This window comes from Ovis canadensis, chromosome 12, assembly GCF_042477335.2.
Source record: "Ovis canadensis isolate MfBH-ARS-UI-01 breed Bighorn chromosome 12, ARS-UI_OviCan_v2, whole genome shotgun sequence".
Taxonomy (NCBI): Eukaryota; Metazoa; Chordata; class Mammalia; order Artiodactyla; family Bovidae; genus Ovis; species Ovis canadensis.
The window spans coordinates 68,023,229-68,048,906 of record NC_091256.1 but is presented as its reverse complement, the minus strand read 5'-3'; the positions used below and the strand labels follow the sequence as shown (position 1 = coordinate 68,048,906).

The 25,678-nt window shown below is 37.2% G+C and overlaps 1 protein-coding gene across 8 annotated transcripts in view; it reads left to right on the top strand.

Annotated features, from left to right (window-relative positions):
• COP1 (COP1 E3 ubiquitin ligase) overlaps positions 1 to 25,678 on the top strand; it is a 231,047-nt gene that overhangs the window by 122,364 nt on the left and 83,005 nt on the right. For all 8 annotated transcript variants that reach the window (XM_069546126.1, XM_069546133.1, XM_069546127.1 and 5 more), the window contains 4 exons: positions 14,390 to 14,533; positions 17,868 to 17,976; positions 18,859 to 18,940; positions 24,825 to 24,941. In XM_069546126.1, coding sequence (XP_069402227.1) covers positions 14,390 to 14,533; positions 17,868 to 17,976; positions 18,859 to 18,940; positions 24,825 to 24,941 — 452 coding nt within the window. The remainder of the gene's footprint in view (positions 1 to 14,389; positions 14,534 to 17,867; positions 17,977 to 18,858; positions 18,941 to 24,824; positions 24,942 to 25,678) is intronic.

Genomic DNA, 25,678 nt, shown 5'->3' with positions numbered 1-25,678 from the left:
AGCTCTCCCCTGGAAGACCTGGAAAATCCCATGGATGGAGGAGCCTGGTAGGCTGCAGTCCATGAGGTCGCTAAGAGTTGGACACGACTGAGCGACTTCACTTTCACTTTTCACTTTCATGCATTGGAGAAGGAAATGGCAACCCACTCCAGTGTTCTTTGCCTGGAGAATCCCAGAGACAGAGGAGCCTGGTAGGTGGCCGTCTGTGGGGTCGCACAGAGTCGGACACGACTGAAGTGACTTAGCAGCAGCAGCAGCAGCAGGAATGTCCCCAAATCCCCTGCCTGTGGCTAGCTAGCCATAAGCAGCAGGCTAATACACTATCATAGTCACAGCTCTCCCCTGGAAGACCCAGGAGAGCCAGCAGTAGCCAGCCCCATGTTGGGTGCCAAAGCTGTTACCAAAAGGTGTGCACCGGAGGTCTAGCTGCTCGCCGCTCAGAAGCTACTAAGCAGGCCAGGTTGGGGGAAAGGAAAGTTTGCTTTATTTCAGATGCTGGCAACTGAGGGGGAGGGTGGTGGACATCAGTCCAAAGGCAGGCTGACTCCCTTCCCCTCTTTAATTGAAAGGATTAATCTAATAAAAGTCACATTTTCTCTTTTAGGTTTTTCTCAGTAGTTTTGTCCACTTGTTTCTGTAAGAAATATGAGGTGGGTTTCTGATTTATTAAAGTCTATCTGGCTAACTTATTTTGGGAACATACTTTCATATATTTTATATATGAAAAATTTCCTAGATTATACATTTTCACTTTAGATTACCTCTCTGTAGTGTTGAATAGTTTCTTTGTATCATACCTTTGTTGTTTTCTGATGAAGCATCACAGCATTAATAACATGAATGATTTAATATTGTATTCTTATTGGTTGCTTGTAAATGCTACCTGAGGATACTAAACAATTAGATAGATGTATCTTCTACTTTTATTTCAAAAGTAAAGAATTGAAACTTTTTCTTTGCCTATAGTTCCCTCCACTTTCCTAAATACAGACACGTTCCAAAGAAGACACAGTGTCATAGTAACTTTTGGAACAAAAGATATTTCACTTTTTATCTCGTTTTTTTTCTCTAGTAGATGTTTTTATACTATCTTTCTGTTAATCTTTGCTTCAGAAGTTATTCTTAGTTTTCCAAAGTTCTCTAATAAACACCATCTATTATAAGATATTGTTATATTATACATAAAAGCTCTTTTAAGATAGATGAAGAGTCTACAACTAAGTTAATTTAAGTGAGTATAAATTATAACTTGCTATAGACGTAAATGAGAAAAATTTGATAATCAGTACATTGATCTTAAAGGGCCTCCAGTTGTATCTTTAATTTTAAATCCTTTGAATAGAAAGGTATTTTTCTGTTTATTCATGTCAGACTCTTTGCAGCCCCATGGACTGTAACCTGCCAGGCTCCTCTGTCCATGGAATTTTCTAGTTAGGAATACTGGAGTGAGTTGCCATTTCCTACTCGAGGGAATCTTCCTGACCCAGGAATCGAACTTGCATGTCCTGCATTAGCAGGCAGATTCTCTACAACCGTGCCACCTGGGAAGCCCAGAAAGAAATGTTATCACAGTGTGAAACACTTGGCATTCACACAAGTGTTACATTGTCCTAGCTATTCCTTGATAGCCAGAGGGAACAGAGAAATAAAATTTTCTAAAGTAGTTGTTTTAAAGCAACATCTTATATCTTTGTGGAATTAAAACCAAAAAAGCCAGTTAATATAAATAATCATACAAATATATACACAGAATTTAAATGTGGCTTCACTTTAGCGCCTGTGGAATAAAATCAGATTTATCCATTCATTCAAGACAAGGGTCAGTAAATTAAGACCTGCAAGCCAGTTCTGACTCATCGTCTAATTTTGTACAGCAAAAAGCTAAGAATAGTCTTTATATTTTTAAAATGAAAATGTAAAAAATATAAATAAATAATATGTAAAAAATATAAAGAATAACATTTTGTGACATGAAAATTATGTGAAATTCAAAGTTCAACCCACAAATAAACTTCAACTGAACATCGATGCTATTCTGAAGTAAAAGTAATAGATATTACAACCTATATACACATTAAAAAATTATAGTGCCCTAGCTGTAATATGGAGAAGGCAGTGGCAACCCACTCCAGTACTATTGCCTGGAAAATACCATGGACGGAGGAGCCTGGGAGGCTGAAGTCCATGAGGTCGCTAAGAGTCGGACACGACTGAGCGACTTCACTTTCACTTTTCACTTTCATGCATTGGAGAAGAAAATGGCAACCCACTCCAGTGTTCTTGCCTGGAGAATCCCAGGGATGGGAGAGCCTGGTGGGCTGCCGTCTGTGGGGTCACACAGAGTCGGACACGACTGAAGCGACTTAGCAACAGCTGTAGTGTGAGAGAAATAAAAGGAAAATAATTTAAAATGTAATGTATATTTTAGTATGTAAATTATTTGATATGGCTGCATTAGACGATACAGTGAAGTAGTCAGATACCTGAACCTATTTATAATGAATAAGTAGAGCCCTCAGAAATGCCATGGCTAGTTGTCTTTATATGTATAATGAGATTCATTTCTATGCTCAGATAATTATTTGTAGGTTTTTCACTTGCACAGAAATGAGTGGTAAAAATATCTTTGAATGTATAAAGTAAATTTTAAGATAATCAATGTAATCAATAGACTAGGAAGAAAGGCAAAAATAATTTTGTTCTTTGCTCAGATTAGAGACTTAACCAGTTCAGTTCAGTTCAGTCGCTCAGTCGTGTCCGACTCTCACTGGATGTTGGCATTTTGATCTGTGGTTCCTCTGCCTTTTCTAAAACCAGCTTGAACATCTGAAAGTTCACAGTTCACGTATTGCTGAAGCCTGGCTTGGAGAATTGTGAGCATTACTTTAGTAGCGTGTGAGATAAGTGCAATTGTGTGGTAGTTTGAGCATTCTTTGGCATAATCTTTCTTTGGGGTTGGAATGAAAACTGACCTTTTCCAGTCCTGTGGCCACTGTTGAGTTTTCCAAATTTGCTGGCATATTGAGTGCAGCACTTTCTCAGCATCATCTTTCAGGATTTGAAATAGCTCCACTGAAATTCCATCACCTCCACTAGCTTTGTTCATAGTGATGCTTTCTAAGGCCCACTTGACTTCACATTCTAAGATGATCACACCATCGTGATTATCTTGGTCGTGAAGCTCTTTTTGTATAGTTCTTCTGTGTATTCTTGCCACCTCTTCTTAATATCTTCTGCTTCTTTTATATCTGTACAACAAAGGAAACTATAAGCAAGATGAAAAGACAGCCTTCGGAATGAGAGAAAATAATAGCAAATGAAGCAACTGACAAACAACTAATCTCAAAAAATATACAAGCGACTCCTGCAGCTCAATTCTGGAAAAATAAACGACCCAATCAAAAAATGGGCCAAAGAACAAAATAGAGATTTTTCCAAAGAAGATATACAGATGGCTAACAAACACATGAAAAAATGCTCAACATCGCTATTATCAGAGAAATGCAAATCAAAACCACAGTGAGATACCATTTCATGCCAGTCAGAGTGGCTGCAATCCAAAAGTCTACAAGTAATAAATGCTAGAGAGGGTGTGGAGAAAAGGGAACTCTTTTACACTGTTGATGGGAATGCAAACTAGTACAGCCACTATGGAGAACAGTGTGGAGATTCCTTACAAAACTGGAAATAGAACTGTCTTATGACCCAGCAATCCCACTGCTGGGCATACATACCAAGGAAACAAGAATTGAAAGAGACACGTGTACCCCAGTGTTCATTGCAGCAGGATACAGGATGCTTGGGGCTGGTGCACTGGGTTGACCCAGAGGGATGGTACGGGGAGGGAGGTGGGAGGGGGGTTCAGAATTGGGAACACGTGTACACCTGTGTCAGATTCATGTTGATGTATGGCAAAACCAATACAATATTGTAAAGTAATTAGTCTCCAATTAAAATAAATAAATTTAAATTTTAAAAACATCTATCTTCTGCTTCTGTTAGGTCCATACCATTTCTGTCCTTTATTGAGCCCATCTTTGCATGAAATGTTCCCTTGTTATCTCTAATTTTCTTGAAGAGATCTCCAGTCTTTCCCATTCTGTTGTTTTCCTCAAGAGACTTAATAGATGCATTTAATCCTTTCTTTCTTTCTATGGTAACTCTTAAAGTCATAAAAATAGCCATTAGACAGAAATACTACAGTTGCCATTTATAAAACTAGCACATAGAAAGCAGAAAGAAATCAAATGGTGAAAATATTTTTAATTAAAAATGCAGTTAAAAATGCATACCACAACATAAAAGAGAATTGAAAGCAAATGTGTCCTTGATAAATAACTGTAAATAGGCTAAACTTCCCATCAAAAGGGAGATATTTTCGCATTAGATCACAGTATGAAGCATAGATTTGTTCTGTATATAAGAGTTCTTAAAATTTGGAGCTGTAAATGTTGAAAGTAAGGTTTAATTTCGGCTAGAAGCATTAAATTTCATTTTCTCTTCATATTTCCTCCTGCCCTGGCACTTCACAATGATTAGGGTTCAGTCCATGATGAAGTTAAAGTAGTTATAAATACCATTATATTTGGAAAATTCCTTTGTTAGTTGTAAGACAAAATAAAAACACAAGTTGTATGAGACTTTAAATCAGCTCAGATCTCAGTTCATGACAGACTTCATCAAGAGGCTCTTTAGTTCCTCTTCATTTTCTGCACTTCTAATAAATGTGGGGAAGAGATTATTAAATAAATGGGTTTCCTTAGTAATAATGTAGAAAAGTACAAATTTACATTTCTTCTGATAGTTTTAGATAAATTCCAAGTGGGATGAATATTTAAAGAAAAAAAGAAAAGAAACTGATAACATGAGAAGAAAGTATAGGATATAAGTTCTTTAAATCCTATGAAAGAAAAATAGAGCAGAGGGAGATAGTTCAGGGAAGTAGGAGACAGAGAGTAGAAAGCTTCCTTTTGAAAAAGATTAGACCACTTCAGGACCAGAGACTTGTCAGGTGCACTGCCTCTGAAGTGGGATTGGGTGTGGAATTTCCTAGTTTTACCGTGAGGCCAGTGTAACCAAAACAAGGGAGAGGGAGAGGAAATCACTTACACTGTTTTATAATCACTTTGCCTTTTTCATGAGACCAAGTCAGAAGCCATTAAAGAATTTTGAACCAAAGGAATGGTGATTTGACCTGTTTGCAAACAGACTGTAAGGGTCCAATATGGAAGCAGGGAGCCAGTAAGGAGCCTATTTGATAATATAGACATGGAATAATGGTAGCTTGGATGAGAGTGGTGGCAGTGAGTTAGTGAAAAGTGGTTACAGTCTATACGTATTTTAAAGGTTGAGCTGAAAGAGTTGATGTTAAAGTTAATTAAAAGAGAAATGAGGTTAGTAAATAAGATGAGGAAAGTGTTTGATAGGCGATTCAGAAACTCAGTGTAGTATGAATTAAGATGCCTGTTAGATTAAAATTGAGCTGTCAAATAGGTGTGAGCCAGTAGTACAGAGACAGGGCTGATAGGTGAGATAGCATTTGGTGGTCATTCAGTTCAGTTCCGTCGCTCAGTCGTGTCCGACTCTGCGACCCCATGAATCGCAGCACGCCAGGCCTCCCTGTCCATCACCAACTCCTGGAGTTCACTTGAACTCATGTCCATCAAGTTGGTGATGCCATCCAGCCATCTCGTCCTCTGTCGTCCCCTTCTCCTCCTGCCCCCAATCCCTCCAAGCATCAGAGTCTTTTCCAGTGAGTCAACTCTTTGCCTGAGGTGGCCAAAGTACTGGAGCTTCAGCTTTAGCATCATTGCCTCCAAAGAACACCCAGGACTGATCTCCTTCAGAATGGACTGGTTGGATCTCCTTGCAGTCCAAGGGACTCTCAAGAGTCTTCTCCAACACCACAGTTCAAACGCATCAATTCTTCGGCGCTCAGCCTTCTTCACAGTCCAACTCTCGCATCCATACGTGACCACTGGAAAAACCATAGCCTTGACTAGACGGACCTTTGTTGGAAAAGTAATGTCTCTGCTTTTGAATATGCTATCTAGGTTGGTCATAACTTTTCTTCCAAGGAGTAAGCGTCTTTTAATTTTAGTGTATAGATTAAAACCTAAAGATTAGATGAGATTCCCAAAGAAGTCCATGGAGATTCAAAGGAGATGAGGGGCCAGAACTGAATTAGGGGATACTTTAGTATGAAAGTGGACCCAGGAGGAGGGATGAACAATGTATGCTATGATGGAGCCACTAGTGAGGTAGGAGAAAAATAGTGTTGAGGAGGAAGGAGTGATCATTTTTAGTCAGCTCTTGTTGTTGTTTTTTTATTTTTAATCAGAAGATAATTACTTTACAGTGCTGTGTTGGTTTCTGCTGTACAGCAGCATGGATCAGCTCTAAGGATACATATGTCTGCTTCCTTGCGAGCCTCCCTCATGAGCCTTCCTCCCACCCCGCCATCCCACATCTGTAGGTCATCACAGAGCACTGAGCTGTGTTCCTTGTGCTATACAGCTGCTTCCTGCTAGCTATCTATTTACACATAGTGGTTTATACATACGGAGAAGGCAATGGCACACACTCCAGCACTCTTGCCTGGAAAATCCCATGGATGGAGGAGCCTGGTAGGCTGCAGTCCATGCGGTCACGAAGAGTCAGACACAACTGTGAGACTTCACACTCACTTTTCACTTTCATGCATTGGAGAAGGAAATGGCAACCTGGTGGGCTGCCATCTATGGGGTCGTACAGAGTCAGACATGACTGAAGCGACTTAGCAGCAGCAGCAGTGTATACGTATGTCAGTGCTGTTCTCTCAGTTTGTACCCTCCCCCCTTGCCTCACTGTGTCCATAAGTCCATTCTCTGTGTCTGCATCTGTATTCCTGCCCTGGAAATAGGTTCATTAGTACCATTTTCTAGATTCTGTGTGTGTGTGAACACGCACATGCACGTAAGTACTCAGTTGTGTCTGATTCTTTGCAGCCCCCATGGGCTGTGGCCCACCATGCTCCTCTGTCCATGGGATTTTCCAGGCCAGAATACTGGATTAGGTTGCAAGTCTCTTCTCCAGGGGATCTTGCCAACCCAGGGATCAAACCCAAGTCTCTGGGGTGTGCTGCATAGGTCACCTGGGAACCCAGATTCCATATGTACATGTGAATATATGATATTTGTTCTTCTGTTTCTGACTTAGTTCACTGTGTATATCAGGCTCTAGGTTTATCTCAGTTAACTAACTCAAATTTGTTCCTTTTAATGGCTGAGTAATATTCCATGGTATATATGTACCACAACTTCTTTATCTGTTCATCTCTTAATAGACATCCAGGTTACTTCCATGTCCTGACTGTTGTAAATGGTGCTGCAGTGAACATTGGGGTACATGTGTCCTTTTGCATTATGGTTCTCTTAGGGTATATGCCCAGTAGTGGGATTGCTGCATGATATGGTAGTTTTATTCCTAGTTTTTTAAGGAATCTCCAGACTGTTCTCCAGAGGCTGTATCAGTTTACAGTCCCACCAACTGTGCAAGAGAGTTCCCTTTTCTCCACGTCCTCTCCAGCATTTATTGTATAGGTTTTTTGATGATGTCCATTCTGACTGGTGTAAAGTGATGCCTCACTGTAGTTTTGATTTGTATTTCTCTAATAATAAGCAATGTTGAGCATCTTTTAATGTGTGTGTTGGCCATCTGTATGTCTTATTTGGGGAAAAAAAAAGTTTATTTAGGTCTTCCACCCATTTTTTGATTGGGTTGTTGGGTTGCTGATATTGAGCTATATGAGCTTAAGCCAGCTCTTGTTGATATTCAGGTAAGATAAAAATTCAGATTTGACTCTTAGATTTAGCAGACAGCAGGTCATTGTTGACCTTAGTGCAGCATTTTCAGTGGTGAAGGTGAAAGCTTGATTCGATTGGGTTAAAGAGAAAGGGAGGAGAGGAATTAGGAATTGATGAGTTTGGACCACTTTTTTAGTGAAGTTCTGTGATCAGAATGGAAAGGAATAGCATGATAGCTAAAGCAGAATTAGAGTTCTGAGAGGTGTTTTGTTTTGTTTGTGTTTCACCTAAAGGAAGAAAACATTGAAATTGAAAGGCTCATGGAAAAGATCCAGGAGACTGGAAGAAATGAATGATATAGGAGAGCAGTGGAGTTCAGTCTAGGAAGCAGTCCTAGAGTAGGCAAGCAAAGCTGGGATCTAGTGTACAAGTAGACCTGTTGGCTCCATCTAGGGGTGTGTCCTTCGCTCAGTGGCCAGAGAGGTGGCACAGTATATCAACGTATGTGGGTATATGCTGGTAAGTGGAGGATGTGATGGTGGTAGTCATTGTAAGTTACCTGCTTATTCTGTGTGTGTGTGTGTGTGTGTGTGTGTGTGTGTGTATGATAAACTATGGAGAGCAAAATAATCTGCTGAGAGTGATTAAGAGGAAAGAGATATGGGAAATTTGAGAAGAATAGAGAAATTATGTACCTTTTTTTAAAAGCAAATAGTGTGGGACAAATTTTTAGCAAATTTTATGGGACCGGGGATATTTATCATAAACCTGAGCAGTGTGAGAGCTCCACTTGAGGATAGTGGTTATGATCAGAACATGTTTTTTTTTTTTTTTTTCCTCTAGCCATGTTCAGCCATGCCATTTCAAGTGTAGAGTGAGTAGAGAGATTAACTAGAGTTTTACCAAGGAAGTTAGGTATAAGGAAAAAGAGATGTAAAAATGTTAAAGGAATAGAGTTATATGTGAGGGCATCTTAATTATTCACTGTGTAACCTATGATGGGTAAAGGAAAAGTGAATATACAAGGCAGGGGAGGGACAGTAGTGGTAAGATCAGTGAGCTTTTAGATTCCTCATGGGCCTGAAGGCCTGAAGGATTGTTGCTAACAGTGAGTTAGGTGGAGCGAATGGAAGTGGTTGTCAAAAAGCAATATGTCAGAAAGTGAAAATGCAGTTATGGAGAAATGACATTATTGGTAATGAAAAAGCCTAATCATGGTTGTGCGAGGTGGAGGTGAGCAGAATAAAAGATCTTTGGGGAAAGGAAAGTCCAACTGATAGACCAGGATACTAGAATCTGTGGGATTGTTGAAATTACTAAGAATTATGACAAGGGCAGATTTGGAGAGAGTGATATTGTGCTAAAAGTTAAAATTTCCGAGAACTCATGGATTGGTAAGAGTAATAAGGAGCAGTATTATGTGATACAAGTTAACAGGATATTTTGACCTGGGAGGTTTTAGGGAGGAGAAAGAATACCTGGGGAAGTTGTGCATAGCAAGGAGGACCCTGACTTTATATCTAAGTGTGTTTTAATGTGGAACGTGAGAGGACCTCAGAGGAATCAGCATTTTCAGGGAAGAGCTGGGTTTTAGTTAGATTTAGAAGATAATGAAACATTTGGAGACGAAATTATTAGTAGTGTTGATCTGGATGGAGAGAGGTTTAGCTTTATTTAACTATATTAACAAGGTATGATTTTTGACGTAGCACTTCATAATCCAAGTATATTTAGGGATATTCTGGCATATGTGAAAGATGACATGGATAGGTATTTATTTCATTGTAGTATTGTTAACAGTGAAAAGAAAAAAAAAACTAGAAAGCAAATGTTCCTCATTAGACTTATTAAATAATTTATGATATACCCATATGTTGGAAATCTGTGCAACCACTGAGAAAAAAAAATGAGGTATCCCTAATATGTACTGATATTGCATGATTGTCAAGATACTATTATATCATCCCATGTGTTAAAAAAAAAAAAAAGACTGTGAATACCCATATGTTTGTTCATGTCTAGCAGGATGCACGAACTGTAACTATTGATTGTCTCTAGGGAGGCTGATCAGGTGCTTATTTGGTAAAATTGGGAGGGAGACTAGCTTTTGTCTGTACACTTTTTGAACCGTTGCCTATGTATGTAGTTTTTTTTTTTTTTTTTTTTTTTAAGTTTTAAGAAAAGCTTCAAGCCGGGTTGTGACAAACCTTTCTTAATGGTTGAAGTTTGACTTTTACATGGTAGCAAGTGTTGGCATGCTACAGTTCACAGCAGCACAAAGAGTCAGAAATGACTTAGCCACTGAACAACAACATCAACAACAAAGTGATGATAATTATGTGAACAGAGCTGTAATTTTGGAAATTTTCCCTAATATCCACCCTTCAAATGGATTAGAAAAGATAAAAGTCAGGACCGGCACACTTGTAAGGAGGCTGTTGCAGTAGCCCAGGTTTGTATTAATGCATATTTCTGCACATTTCTCAAATGTGTCTTGGTTTAACATCCTGGTTTTCCATCAGCTTGGTCAGTGTTTGGCAGATAGCAGGCACACCCATACGAATATTCTCATATGGATGAGAATATCCAAGCAACATACATTTTCTTCCAGTGAGTCTTAGTAATCATTGACTCTTGAATTCCTGTGTCATGTTTTGTTCCTGTTGTTTGGCATTTGCTTATTTTAGTAATAAATGACCTTGCCCACTAATTATAAACCCTACCAGGCGACTGTACTCTCTTTTTTCTCTCTCTGTTTAAATTGTTGTACAGGATGAATTATGATGTTATTACTACTACTATCATATGTATGCCATGAGTAGATCCCATTTTTATGTTATTGTTGTTTATTTTGCCTTTGTATGTGTTTCTCATAGACTTACCCTTCTGTTCTCATTAAAATAAGAGCTTTGCATAGTGACTGAGAGCGTAGACTCTGAAACTTGATGACTTGGAATTTTCCAGTAAACCTTGAGCAAATTACTTAACATTAGTACACCTCAGTTTCTTTATCTATGCAGTGGCGATTTGAAGATTAAATATATTTAATGTAAAGAGCTTAAAACAATGCTTGACACGTAGTGTTCCGTATGTTATGGAAGTTTTTGCCAATACTATTGATCGAGTTGAAAGAAAGTCATAGTTGAATATCCTCAGTTATTATTTACTTATCCTTTTTGTATTATGTAAAGCTCTCCTCTTCTGTTTTCATTTTAAAAAAGGCCATTTCTGAGCCTTTCTTTGTTTCCTTGAAATTATAGCAGCCCCTATCTCCTGGGGCAAACTAACATGGTAATGAATTGGACCTTTAACAATTTTGTTTACTTTACATTTTCTTTTGATAAATTGGATTCTGTTGTTGGGGGATGTTAATCCACCTTGTTCACTAATACATTTTATAATTACAAAAAAAATATGGCAGACAGTGGGAACCCTGACAAAATTCCCCTCTTGAGATACTGATGTGTTTACGTTGCTTTGTGCTACTCCGTACTAGATGTCTGCATTAATCAAATGTCCTGTGTGGTCTATTGCCTTGATGCTTAATCATCTGACTGATGGCCCTTTTGACAAAGAATACAGCCAATTTCAAACAGCTGAGTTTCATTTTACAGCTTCTTAAATAAATCACTTTTTAAAACAGTTGAAATGTTCCAAGTGTGAAAGAAAAATGCAGTTTATTTTCATGAAAGTCCCCATTCCGATAATTTTTCAATGTTTATTTTTTAAATTTAAAAAATACTGTGAAACTGAATTTGTTTTATTGCAGTTAACTTTTCATAAACTACTTGCTTTATTACCAGTGATAGTGGATAGCAGAAATGAATTTTGTATTGCAAGACTTCTTGAAGTTCTTTTTTGAATTTAATTGCACCATCAAGTGTGTTTTAATTTGTTTACCTTTTATTTTGTTTTTATTTCAGCCTAACTAGTCATTGTTTATTACTTTTGTTTGTTTTATCAGATTTCAGAAATTAAAGCAGCTGAAATATTGTGAAATGAGAAACCATCTATTTTGTATTAGCTCTGAAATTAGCTCTCTGTCTGAAAACTACATTATTCTTTTGAGTTATTCCATGATTGGTTTCTAGAGTCTGACTTTGTTTCTGGGAACAGATATGATTACATCTGTTTGAAATTGGGAACAAATGACTCATGTTTGGAACTACTTAAATTCTGAGTCTTAATTATGTGAAAGTACTTGCATTTTTTTTTTAAGGTACCTGTTTTTCTTCCTTTCCCTTTTAATCAGAAATAATGCTATTCTTTATACTTTTTGATCAGTATTTCTATTAAAATCTTGTTTTTAAACTAGAGTCTCTATATCTTAGAATATTAAAATAAGGATACTATCTAGGTCCTTGTTATACTAATGTATTAAGAAGAGAACATAACCAGAATGTAAGAAAAGAATAGCAGTAAAGTCAAAACAAAAAGTTAATAATGAGGTGAAACCGTCATTAACAAAAAGTTAACAACTCTTATACAAAACAAAATGTATAAGAGTTAATAATGATCTGATATAGCTAAATAATAACCTTTGTTGAAAAAAGAGAGCTGTGTTGAATAACAGGGTAGCAACAGAGGAAATAGATTTAATTTCTTGTTTATATCATCAAATCTATTCTTTTGACAATATTTTAATTTATATGCCAGTTTTCTTCCTGTAGTGTCTTTAATAAGTTAGTGTTTAAACTTTTTTATATTAAAAACAAATAGTTTGGAAGTAGCGTGTTAACTTTTCCTAGTACAACCTTTGGAATATTTTTATTAGTCATGTGTGTTTGTAGATGAAGAAAAAATATTTAGAGATAATAATACTGGTTTTCCTTTGATATCTCAGCCATAACAAAATTTCCTAAGTTAAGGATAGAATTTCAGTTCTGATAACTCTGTCCTTTACCAGACACAGTAATATTTCACCTTCAGTGGTGTGAGGTTGGGAGTATAAATTGAGTTGGGATAGATGAATGGTTGCCATCGATACAGTTATATTCCATTAGGGTGCACAGGGCAGATGACCTTAGCTGAGACAGCAGTGAGGCTGAAACTGTTGTACAAGTCAGTCTTTTGCATTGCTACACAGTCATACAGTACTGAAGAGAACATTTGCTGAATTTTGCAATAGTCAATGACATTTCATGAAATTTCTTTAAAAATTGCATAAAATTGAGCAAGGATTTAAAGTTGTAATGAAAAGTGAGCATCTCAACATGTATTTTTATGGGAAATATTCTTGATGTGTACTTATTTTCCTAATTCATTGTCAGCTTAGCAAAGCTTCTTACTATATTATTAATTAACCATATACTTTTTGGTAAAAAGATGTCACAGTTAATGTATAAAGAAAAATATGTCTTGTAGTTATTTGTATACACTTGGTGAATGCTTAAAATATGCAGAGCACTATCATATCATTTTAGCCACTTATAAGACGCTTTGGGCAAGTTACTCAACTCCAGTCCTTAGTTTTCTCATATATAAAATGTGGATAGATTAATAATACCTATCAAAATTAATACCTAACTCATAGGGTTATTATGAGAATTTAATTAGTGAGTTTGTGTAGTGGTTTTAGTGAGTGAGAGGTCAATGAATATTATCTATTATTGGTATTATTATGTTATTAGTTAAAGATCAGTAATTCTTATGTATTCTCTAACTTTATGACTGAGCTTCTAGAAAGGATATTTAACTCATTAAGAAATAATGTGTGTGATGATTCATTTTGCTCTTAATTCCATTAGGTTACTTAACATTCTTATTGATTATATAACAACTTTTTTAGGACTCCAAGTTACGGTCCTTAAAGATGAATAAAACCTTGTGTTGTCCTTTGGAGTTACTTATTTTGAAACTTGTGTAAAAAGTCAGTAAGAGAGAGGTGAATTCTCTTAAGTAACTTGAAAAGAAGGAAAAATTTTTACTTAGGTTTTCCTCTGTTTGCTTGTGGTTCATAAGTCAGAGAGATCATATTAGATTGGAAGGTGAGAAATGATTGGAGGAAACGTAATGATTGTTTAATTATTCCATTCATATGTATATTTTATCCTTATTGTTATACCTCCCTTAAGTTGTGTCATAATTCAGCTTGTGTACTCATTAATTTATTAAAATAACATTAAATTTTGTGAAATTCTGTCATCTACACAGAATGGTAGGTAGAGAAAAAGCTAAAATTAAGGAAAAGGCTTATTGACTATTCTGTTTTGATGTATTTTTAATATACCAAACCATTAAATCTTCCCTCACTACTTTTACAGTGTAGCTTGTTAGCCTTGACGGTTTGGTATGTTGTAATATTGTTAGTAAAGATGAATTGAAAATCATGTCAAGTTTCTAGGAACCAAAAAACCATCTGTGGTTCAGAATTGTATAGCTATGCAGTTCTCCACCACTCTTAATTTTACATGTCTTGATAATGACTTAATCTCCATAAGGCCTAATACAGTTTGAAGGCATTTCAAGTAGATCTATTATCACTGTAGATAGAATCACTTTAGAAATCGGGGAGGAAAAAAACCAAATTCTGAAATGTTATCATCGTAACATCACAAGGATAGGTAAATAGTCTTACTGACCCAAGTATGTACTTCATTTCTTAGTATTGAGTTTGACCGGGATTGTGACTACTTTGCAATTGCTGGGGTTACAAAGAAGATTAAAGTCTATGAATATGGCACAGTCATTCAGGATGCGGTGGATATTCATTACCCTGAAAATGAAATGACCTGCAATTCCAAAATCAGGTATTTACATTATTTACTTGGCATAATGTAGTGTGTATATAACAGTATCTTTGATTAGTGTGTTTGTTATTTTTACCTTTTCATGTGACATCTTATTCGTTTGTGATTAACATTATTAATTATATATAGAAGATACATCAGAATATCTTTTTTTATAGATATCGATCGCTTTTTCCCTGTGAGGGTTAGTAGTTTTTCTATTTTTCTATTTGCCAAATGAAAATCTTCTTGCATTTAATCAAATAAGTGTCTTTACTGTAGATGACCTTTCATGGGGTATTGAATGAAGGATTACTGTAGCCCAGTGAATAGTATCTCAAAGTCTGGAATTTTTCCTCTAGCATGCACATATCTCTAACTATTATAATTGTTTATAATTTTAAGAATTCTTTTCACAAGAATGGTATGTGTCTTTTTGTGAGGGCATAGTGTTTAAGTTTCATATATTAAGGGTTGGAGTTTATAACGAGTGCTTTTTAAACCTGGAATACTGTTCAAACTGCAGAAACTAGACCCAGCTTCTGATCTGCCCCAAAAATCTAAAAGGAATGCTAGAGTCTTCATGTTTAAAACAAACTTCCTAAGCTGTTTTCATAGGCACTGGCTTCAAAGGGAGTGACATCAAGAAACTAATAGTAAATTTGTTTAAAACTTTGAACATTTTCTAGTCATTCTTATCCCTTTTTTATTTGGATAAATGACACATATAATATATGTGGTCACTTTAATAATGTTAATAATATAGAAAGTACTGTAGGCTTTATTTGTATAACTTTCTTTTCTGTTTCCTAATTCATATAAAAATGGTAGACTGAACTAACTGGTGCTCATCATTGAGAATGTGTAATGGTTATCTACTTAGTTTATATACTTTATTCCTAAGTGAAAGGAACGCAGCATGAGTGAGACATAATTTTATTGAATTCTTCAGTGGCAGGCATTATCAAAAGTTCTGTGTCTTAAGCAGACCATCATTACCTTGTTTTATACACAAGGAAGCTGAAGCACAGAAAGGGTTCATTAACTTGTTGATGGTTGTACAGCTAGTCTCTGGAGTAGACAAGATTCAGACAGAATCTTGCTCTTAACCATTTCATGCTACTAATTTGTAAAATAGAGGCTCTAATAGTAACACCTACTTCAGTCGTGTCCGACTCTGTGCGACCCCATAGACGGCAGCCCACAGGCTCCCCCGTCCCTGGGATTCTCCAGGCAAAAACGCTGGAGTGGGTTGCCATTTCCTTCTCCAATTTCATAGGGTTATACTTTAAATAAAGCTACATGATGCCCTCAGCACAATACTTGACCCATATCAAGAATTCATAATAAATGTTACCATAATGAAAATATGGATTAGAGGGTTTACCTTGTCTGTCTTGACAGATACAAAGCAATATGGTAGTATTTTATGCACCTTGGAATAAAGAGAAGGAAACTGTTCAAATCTGGAAACAATGGACTTGGGGCTGAAAGGGTCAATATGTAAGCTTCCCTGAAACCCATTTGGAGCAACCAGTTGTGAAAGTGAACTGAATTACCCAAAGCCACAACTACTAAGTTGCAGATCTGGAATTAAAGCTCAGGTCTGACTAAATCCAAGGCTCTTGACTGTTCCATGTCATTTCTTCCAGGAATTCTAATAAGTACGTCTAAAGTTGCAAATAAACTCTTCAAACCCTAAAATGTAGCACAAATACAGCTAGAAGACAGCAAAAAGGCTTTGTGTTCAAATGCTTGGAAATCACCTAGGTCAGCTGCTTTGCTTTCTAAGTGGCTTTTTTCTTTAATATACATTAGCTTTACTATATGTGTGATGCACATATATGTCTAACCAAAAGCATATATTTTTAGATGTTGCATTCTCAATATTGGAACATTTGAGAATAGCCGAAACTGTAAATGTTAGAAGTTTAATTCTGTTAAATGCATTTTATTGAAATTTGAGTCATGCACTTACATTAGTCAACATTTGCCTGTAAACACAGAGACTCAATTCAGACCAGTTTACTGGCTTATATGATCTGACAAAACTGGAAGTAGGGCCCTGAAGGGTCTGATTTGGTCTCTGCCATGACATACGTGTGTCCCCCCGGCCCCTGTATCTCCACCTACAGACATGTATTCCTCATGTGTCTCCACCATGACATACACGTGCCCCCCCGGCCTCTATTATCTCCACCTACAGACATGTATTCCTCATGTGTCTCTGCCATGACATATGTGTGTCCCCCCCAGCCTCTGTTATCTCCACCTACAGACATGTATTCCTCATGTGTCTCTGCCATGACATACGCGTGCCCCCCCAGCCTCTATTATCTCCACCTACAGACATGTATTCCTCATGTGTCTCTGCCATGACATACGTGTGTCCCCCCGGCCCCTGTATCTCCACCTACAGACATGTATTCCTCATGTGTCTCTGCCATGACATATGTGTGTCCCCCTGGCCCCTGTATCTCCACCTACAGACATGTATTCCTCATGTGTCTCCACCATGACATACGTGTGCCCCCCCGCCCCTGTTATCTCCACCTGCAGACATGCATTCCTCATGTGTCTCTGCCATGACATACGTGTGCCCCCCCAGCCTCTGTTATCTCTACCTACAGACATGTATTCCTCATGTGTCTCCACCATGACATACGTGTGTCCCCCTGGCCCCTGTTATCTCCATCTACAGACATGTATTCCTCATGTGTCTCCACCATGACATATGCGTGCCCCCCCAGCCTCTGTTATCTCCACCTGCAGACATGTATTCCTCATGTGTCTCTGCCATGACATACGTGTGTCCCCCCGGCCCCTGTATCTCTACCTACAGACATGTATTCATCATGTGTCTCCACCATGACATACGCGTGCCCCCCCAGCCTCTGTTATCTCCACCTACAGACATGTATTCCTCATGTGTCTCCACCATGACATATGTGTGCCCCCCTGGCCTCTGTTATCTCTACCTACAGACATGTATTCCTCATGTGTCTCTGCCATGACATACGTGTGCCCCCCTGGCCTCTGTTATCTCCACCTACAGACATGTATTTTCATGTGTCAAGGATGGCCAGTAGCAACTTTAGGCACACCATATCTGTCTTCTAGCTGGTGATGAGAGTGAAGAGTGGTTATGGTTTGTGACTTGGTAGTTTCAATTGAATACTCTGGGAATTATTTGATGCCTTCTTCCTTGATGGATTGTGGGCAAAATAATTATTGTGAACTTATGTAGACCATTTTGAAAGGGTTCTAATCTTTTTGAACACATCCAAATTCTTTGTATCCATTGCTGTTTATTTTTATGTAAAATAAGGCTTAACTTAATATCCCTTTCTTTCAGCTGTATCAGTTGGAGTAGTTATCATAAGAACCTATTAGCCAGCAGTGATTATGAAGGCACCGTCATCCTATGGGATGGATTCACAGGACAGAGGTCAAAGGTCTATCAGGTAAATAAGAATACTAGTTACCTGTGGTTGTTGTTAGTATTCAGTCGCTCAGTCGTGTCCAACTCTTTGCGATCCCATGGACTGCAGCACACCAGATTCCCTGTCCATCACTATCTCCAGAGTTTGTTCAGACTCATGTCCATTGAGTCGATGATGCCATCTGACAATCTTATCTTCTGTCATCCCGTTTGCCTTTTGCCCTCAATCTTTCCCAGCATCAGAGTCTTTTCCAGTGAGTCAGCTCTTTGCATCAGGTAGCCAAAATATTGGAGCTTGTTGCAAGAATCACATTTGTACTTTTTAATAATTATAGAGCTTCATGCATTTTATAATTACAAATTTAAAATCATTGTTTAGCATTTCCTCAGTTCCTCAGTTCAAATGGCAACCCACTACAGTATTCTTGCCTGGGGAATCCCAGGGACGGGGGAGCCTGGTGGGCTGCCGTCAGTGGGGTCGCACAGAGTCTGACACAACTGAAGTAACTTAGCAGCAGCAGCAGCAGCAGTTCCTCAGGTCAGCCGCTCATTTATATCTGACACTTTGCGACCCCATGGACTGCAGCACCCCAGGCTTCCCTGTCCATCACCAACTCCCAGAGCTTGCTCAAACTCATGTCCATCGAGTCAGGGATGCCATCCAACCGTCTACCTATGTAATTCCAGTAATGCTCTTTGCATTTGTAGGATGAATTTCCAAAAGTGGTAATTTTATAAATGTATATTTAAAAAGTTTATGGAGCTACTTTGCATCTCCTTTATTTTCATAGCCAGTTCTTTCTCCCTCCCACCATAGTGATAAATTGGTATCAACTATGTTTATTTGTTTTGCTTTATTTAAGATCTATATTCTGAGACTACTTTGTCTTCCTTCTACATCTAGGAACATGAGAAGAGATGTTGGAGTGTTGACTTTAATTTGATGGATCCTAAACTCTTGGCTTCAGGTTCTGATGATGCAAAAGGTACTATTTGGGTTTCCCCCCCGACTTAATTCCTTTTAAAACCTAACAGAAATACACATATTTATTGAAACCCATAGTGATCCTTTGCGATTACTGATTATTCTAAAAATAGTCTAATAAGCACAAAAATCTTTATTTCTTGGAGTGAAAGAAAAATGAATATTCTGCATCTTCATTATAATAATTTTTTCTGAATTCATGCCTGTGATGTATTTATAACCAGTTCCTTTACATATACTGTGAAATGAACTTTTTTGTTGAAATATTTAGACATCACTGTATTCTGAATTGTATTAAATTCTGAGTGTATACCAAAATCTTTGAATGAAGTAAATCATGTTTCAAGGCAGAAATTCTATATTTCTTTCTGCCAATTTCATTGATCTTTCTATTTTTGTGTATGTGTGTGTGTGTGGTGTGTGTATCTGTCTTTACTGTTTGTTCTTTCCTGTTACTGTCTTCTTTTGGCCTGTTTTTTCTCAAGATTAGATTTATAAAGCCCTGTTAACAGATTTCTTTTATCTTGGCCCTCTCCTTCCTTTCCATCTGTAACTTGCAGACTAGTGAATAGATAGGCAGGGGTAGCTCTAGCGTTGGAAACTTTATTTCACAATGATTGTTGTTGTTGTTCAGTCTCTCAGTTGTGTCCGACCCTTTGCGACCCCTTGGCCTGCAGCACACGAGGCTTCCCTATGCTTCACCATCTCCTGGAGCTTGCCCAAACTCATGTCCATTGGGTTGGTGATGCCATCCAACCATCTCATTCTCAGTTGTCCCCTTCTCCTCCTGCCTTCAATCTTGCCCAGTAATCAGGGTCTTATCTAATGAGTCGGCTCTTCACATCATGTGGTCCAAGTACTGGAGCTTCAGCTTCAGCATGAGTCCTTCCATTGAATATTCAGGACTGATTTCCTTTAAGATTGACTGGTTTGATCTTGCAGCCCAAGAGACTCCCAGGAGTCTTCTCCAACACCACATTTCAAAAGCATCAATTCTTCAGCTCTGCTTTCTTTATGGTCCAACTCTCACATCCATACATGACTACTGGAAAAACCATAGCTTTTACTAGACAGACCTTTGTTGGCAAAGTAATCTCTCTGCTTTTTAATATGCTTTCTATGTTTGTCATAGCTTTTCTTTTAGGGAGCAAGGGTCTTTTAATTTCATGGCTGCAGTCACCATCTGCAGTGATTTGGGGGTCTGAGAAAATAAAAATCTGTCACTGTTTGCATTGTTTACCCATCTGTGACTGGATGCCATGATCTTTGTTTTGGGAGTGTTGAGTTTTAAGTCAGCTTTTTCACTCTCTTGTTTCACCTTCTTTAGTTCCTCTTCGCTTTCTGCCATAAGGATGGTGTCATCTGCATATCTGAGGTTATTGGTATTTCTCCCCGCAATCTTGATTCCAGCTTGTGCTTCATCAAACCCAGCATTTCACATGATGTATTCTGCATGTAAGTTAAATAAGTAGAGTGACAGTCTACAGCCTTGACGTACTCCTTTCCCAGTTTGGAACCAGTCCTTTGTTCTATGTCCGGTTTTAACTGTTGCTTCTTGACCTGCATACAGGTTTTTCAGAAGGCAGATGAGACGGTCTGGTATTCCCATCTCTTTAAGAATTTTCCATGGTTTGTTCTGATCTACACAATCAAAGGCTTTAGCGTAGTCAATGAAGCAGAAGTAGATGTTTTTCTGCAATTCTCTTGCTTTTTCTGTGATCCAGCGGGTGTTGGCAATTTGATCTCTGGTTCCTCTGCCTCTTCTAAATCCAGCTTGAACATTTGGGAGTTCTCAGTTCAGGTACTATTGAAGCCTAGCATGGAGAATTTTGAGCATTACTTTTGCTAGCATGTGAAATGAGTGCAATTGTGCAGTAGTTTGAATGATAGAGCTGTCCTATTCTATAAAAGAGAAATGACATGACTGGATTGCCCTCCAAAAAGTTTCGGATCAAAGAGAAGTAGCAAGTTGTTTATCCACAGTATATATGGATTGGAACGTTTTCCTTCATGATTGCTGTAAGAAATTATCTTTGAATTTCTAAAATAGAACATTGTGTTATAATTGATTTTTTTTAATGTTGTAATACTGAGCTTCACTAATCAATGTTAAATACTTTTTAAAAATAATGTAATGGGGTAGCCTTTATTGAGAGTACTTGTGTTTTTGTACTGAAGATTAACATTTGTTCAGAGGTGGTGACTGGCTAGATTCCTCAGGAAAATATAAGTAATTTTAGTAGAACAATTTTAATTAGGAAGAGACTTTTAAAAATTACTTATTGATTTTAAGTTGTTTTAAAATACACATATAATTAACCATTTTAAGTGTACTATTTAGTGGCATTAATTATCTTCAATTTGTCTTCGTCGTTGTCAATCTATAGAACTTTTTTCATATTGCAAACCTGAAACTCTGTTTCAGAAACTGTTTCTGTGTTACTGAAACAGTAACTCCTCATTCCCCCTTCACCAGCTCCTGGCAGTCTCCCTTCTCCTTTCTGCCTCCATAAAATTTACTAGCACTCTTCAGTGTCATATTTGAGTATTTGTCCTTTGTGACTGTTGTATTTGACTCAGCATAATATCTTCTAGATTTTTCCATGTTGTAGCTTATGTTAGAATTTCCATCTTTAATAAGACTGAAAAATAATCTACTGTATAGATATATCACATTTTGTTTCATTTGTTGATTGGTGGATGGATCTTGGGTTGCTTCCACTTTTGGGGCATTATAAATAACGTTGCTATCAACATGAATGGCAGACTATCCCTTCATATCCCTGTATTAAGTTCTTATGGGCATATTCTCAGAAGTGAAATTACTGGGTCATATGATATATACTTAATTTTTTTAGAAACTGCCATTCTGTTTCCCAAAATGGCTCCACCATTTTATATCCCCACCAGTAGTACCCAACTATTTCTGTTTCTCCACATCCTTGCCAATACCTGTTCTTCCCCCTCTTTTTTAAAAATAATGATTTTAATGGATGTGAAGTGGTACTTTATTGTGGTTTTGCTTTGCTTTCATTTCTTCAATGATAGTGATGTCAAGCATTTTTTCATGTGCTTATTGGCTATTTGTATATCTTCTGAGAAAGTGAAAGTGAAGTCGCTCATTCGTGTCTGACTCTTTGCAACCCCATGGACTGCAGCCTGCCAGGCTCCTCTGTCCATGGAATTTTCCAGGCAACAATACTGGAGTGGGCTTCCATTTCCTTCTCCAGGGGATCTTCCCAATCCAGGGATCGAACCCGGGTCTCCCACATTGTAGGCAGATGCTTTTACTGTCTGAGCCACCACGGAAGAAAAGTTTATTGAAGCCCTGTGCCATTTTGATTGTATTTTTTTCTCACTGCTATTGAATTTCAGGCATACTCTCTGTATCCTACGTATTAATTCCTCATCAGATACATTATTTGTTGACAGTGTGCTTATGCACACAGCTGTTTCATATTGATGAAGTGCCGATCGCCTATTTTTTCTTTTATTGCCTATGCTTTTCGCATCATGTTCAGAAAGGCACTGCTGAATCCAGTGTAATAAAGCTTTTTCTTTGGAGGTTTTATATTTTTAGCTCTGACATTTGTGGTCTTCATCTGTTTTGGGTTAACTTTTGTGTAAGGTATAAAGTAATGGTCTGACTTCATTTTTCACATGTGAATATCCAGTCTTCCCAACACCACTTGCTGAAAAGATTATCCTTTCCCCATTGAAAGATCTTAGCACCTTTGTTAAAAATCATTTGATCATATCTGTGAGGGTTCATTTTTGAACTTTCTTCTCTTCCATTGTTTGTATTTATGCCACTGCCACACTGTTTTGATTACTGTAGCATTGTGGTGAGGTTGGGAAGTGAGTGTTCCATTATTTTTTCTTCTTTTTCAAGATTGTTTTGGCTATTTTAGGCCTACTGAGATTCCATGTAAATTTTAGAGAGCATTTTATTCTATTTCTGCAAAAAACTTCATTGAGATTTTGTTAAGGATTGCCTTGAGGCTTGTCAGTTTAGTCTTTTTAAATGAGCTTTTGGTTTTGTTGATTTTCTCTATTAACTTTCTGATTTTTCTTCAGATTTTTATAACTTCTTTTCTGCTTACTTTGGATTTAATTTGCTCTTCTCTTTCTAGTTTCCTAAACTGGAAGCTTGGATTATTGATTTTAGATCATTTTTCTTGCTAATATATGCATTCAGTGCTATAAATTTTCCTCTGAGTGATGCATCCCACAGATTTCTTTTTTAAATTATATTTTCATTCTCATTTAGTTCAAAATATTCTTAATTTTTGCTTTAGGTTTCTTATTTGACTTATGTATTACTTAGAAGTATGTTGTTTGATCTCCAAATATAATCCATTGTAGTCTGGGCAATACATTGTATGGTTTCCTTTTTCTTTTTTAAATTTGTTAAGGTGTTTTATGGCCCAGAGTGTGATCTGTCTTAATGAATTATCCATGTGAGTTTGGGAAGAATGTGTATCCTCCTGTTGTAATATGTAGATATCAGTTATATCCAGTTTGATTTATTATTGAGTTCAACTACATTCTTATTGATTTTCTGCTTCCTGGATCTGTCCATTTCTGATACAGGAGTGTGACACTTTTTTGATTCTACATTGATCTTTGTATTTCTTCTTTTACTGTACCGCATTGTCTTGCTTTGAGGCTTAAGTCTTGGAATCATTTAGTGTGAGCCCTTCATCTTTATTCTTGAACATTATTTTAGCTCTTCAGTTTCTCTGTTTTTCCACAAACATTTTAGGATCAAGTTACTAGTATCTGTAGACACTTCTGCTGGGATTTTGATTGAGATAGTATTGACTTTAAAAGCTTCTCAGATGGCTCAGTGGTAAAGAATCCACCAGATAATGCAGGAGACACAGGTTCAATCCCTGGGTTGGGAAGATTCCCTGGAAGAGGAAATGGCAACCCACTCCAGTATTCTTGCCTGGAAAATCCCATGGACAGAAGAGACTGACAGGCTACAGTCCATGAGATTGTAAAGAGTCGGACATGACTGAGCAACTGAGCATGCACACATAACCAATTAGCAATGTTGTGATAGTTTCAGGTGTACAGCAAAGGAACTCAGTCATACATATACATGTATCCATTCTTCCCCAAACTCCTCTCCATTCAGGCTGTCACATAACATCGAGCAGAGTTCCATGTGCTATACTGTAGGCCCTTATTGGTTATCCATTTCAAACATAGCAGTATGTACATGTCCATTCCCAAATCCCTACGTTTCCCTTCCTCCCAGCAACCATAAGTTCATTCTCTAAGTCTGTGAGTCTCTTTCTGTTTCCCACATAAAATTTTAAAATCATGGAATTCTTAAGTGAAAGATAAAATAAGAACTGCTTCCAGGTACTTTAAGTGACATTTGTATATATATGATATATACAATGTGAGAGATATATATATATATATACGTACGATATATATATATTGTACATGTGAAAATGTGTGTGTATGTGAAGTTCTCAAAAGTTTGATAGGTTGGAAGATAAGCCATCTAGTTTCCCTGCTCATATACATACACACACACAACTTAAAGAATGCTAAAACAAATACACATGTGTTTCCAGACTGCCTTTTTTTTTTAACCTGTCTTGTATGCCTTGGTTAAGGGATCATATTTTCTCTCATTATATATTGATTATCTATGTTGTTTTCTGACTTTGAAACTAAGCTTTGTTGGTTTAAATATACTGTTCTATTGAATATTATTCATACAGTTTAAGTATTTTTGATCCTACTAAATCAAAATACTTAGCATGAAAAGACAGCTGTAGCAAGAAGTTTGTAGAAGTTTGTAGTTTGTAGAAATATTGGCTAATGTATTGTTTATTTCCGTTTTTATTGTTACTTCTTGTTAGTGAAGCTATGGTCTACCAACCTGGATAACTCGGTGGCAAGCATTGAGGCGAAGGCTAATGTGTGCTGTGTTAAATTCAGCCCCTCTTCTAGATACCATTTGGCTTTCGGCTGTGCAGGTAAGAAATGAAAGATTTGTCTTATTTTGGTGTCAGTTTTCATGACTAAGGTTAAAAAAAATTTTTTTAAGAATAAATTTCTTTGTAGGTTTAAACTTTGTTTTCATTATTGCACTCTAAATTAGAAGCATGTAATATACCATTTTTACTCATTAATTGCTGTGCTTTCATTTTAGCACTCCATCTCCCATGTTTAATACATAAAGGTGTGTTTGTTGATTATTTTTGTTTTTGTTCCTCTAAGTCTTTGCATACCTGGATTTATGCTTGTTTACAAATTTAGGTCATAATGATGCTTAAATATTGTATAGACACAGGAAACTTTTTGATTTTAAATGAAAGGAAACCTACTATAAAACCTTGAACAGTCATTGCGTGCCTACTGTGTACAAAGCACCCATCTAGGGACAGTGAATAAGATTAAATCTTATATTGTGGAGTACGTGCTAACATAGTAAGTACTAAAAAAAATCATACCAAAGAATTTTTTGTTAAAGTATTTTTCTTAACTAGCGTGACCGAATGTCTGCATTTGCCTGGGGAAGTCCTAGTTTATATTTGTCTTACCATTATAATAACTATTAGGCCCTTCTTTCATTCTCAAAAGTGTTCTGGGTTGAATGGTTAATTATTTGATCACTCTACTCTTAATTCCTTTGTCTTCTTATCTGATTTCCTACCTTGAGTGTTTACTGAAGCAGTGAACACTTGTATTTTAACTTTTGCATTGCTAAATC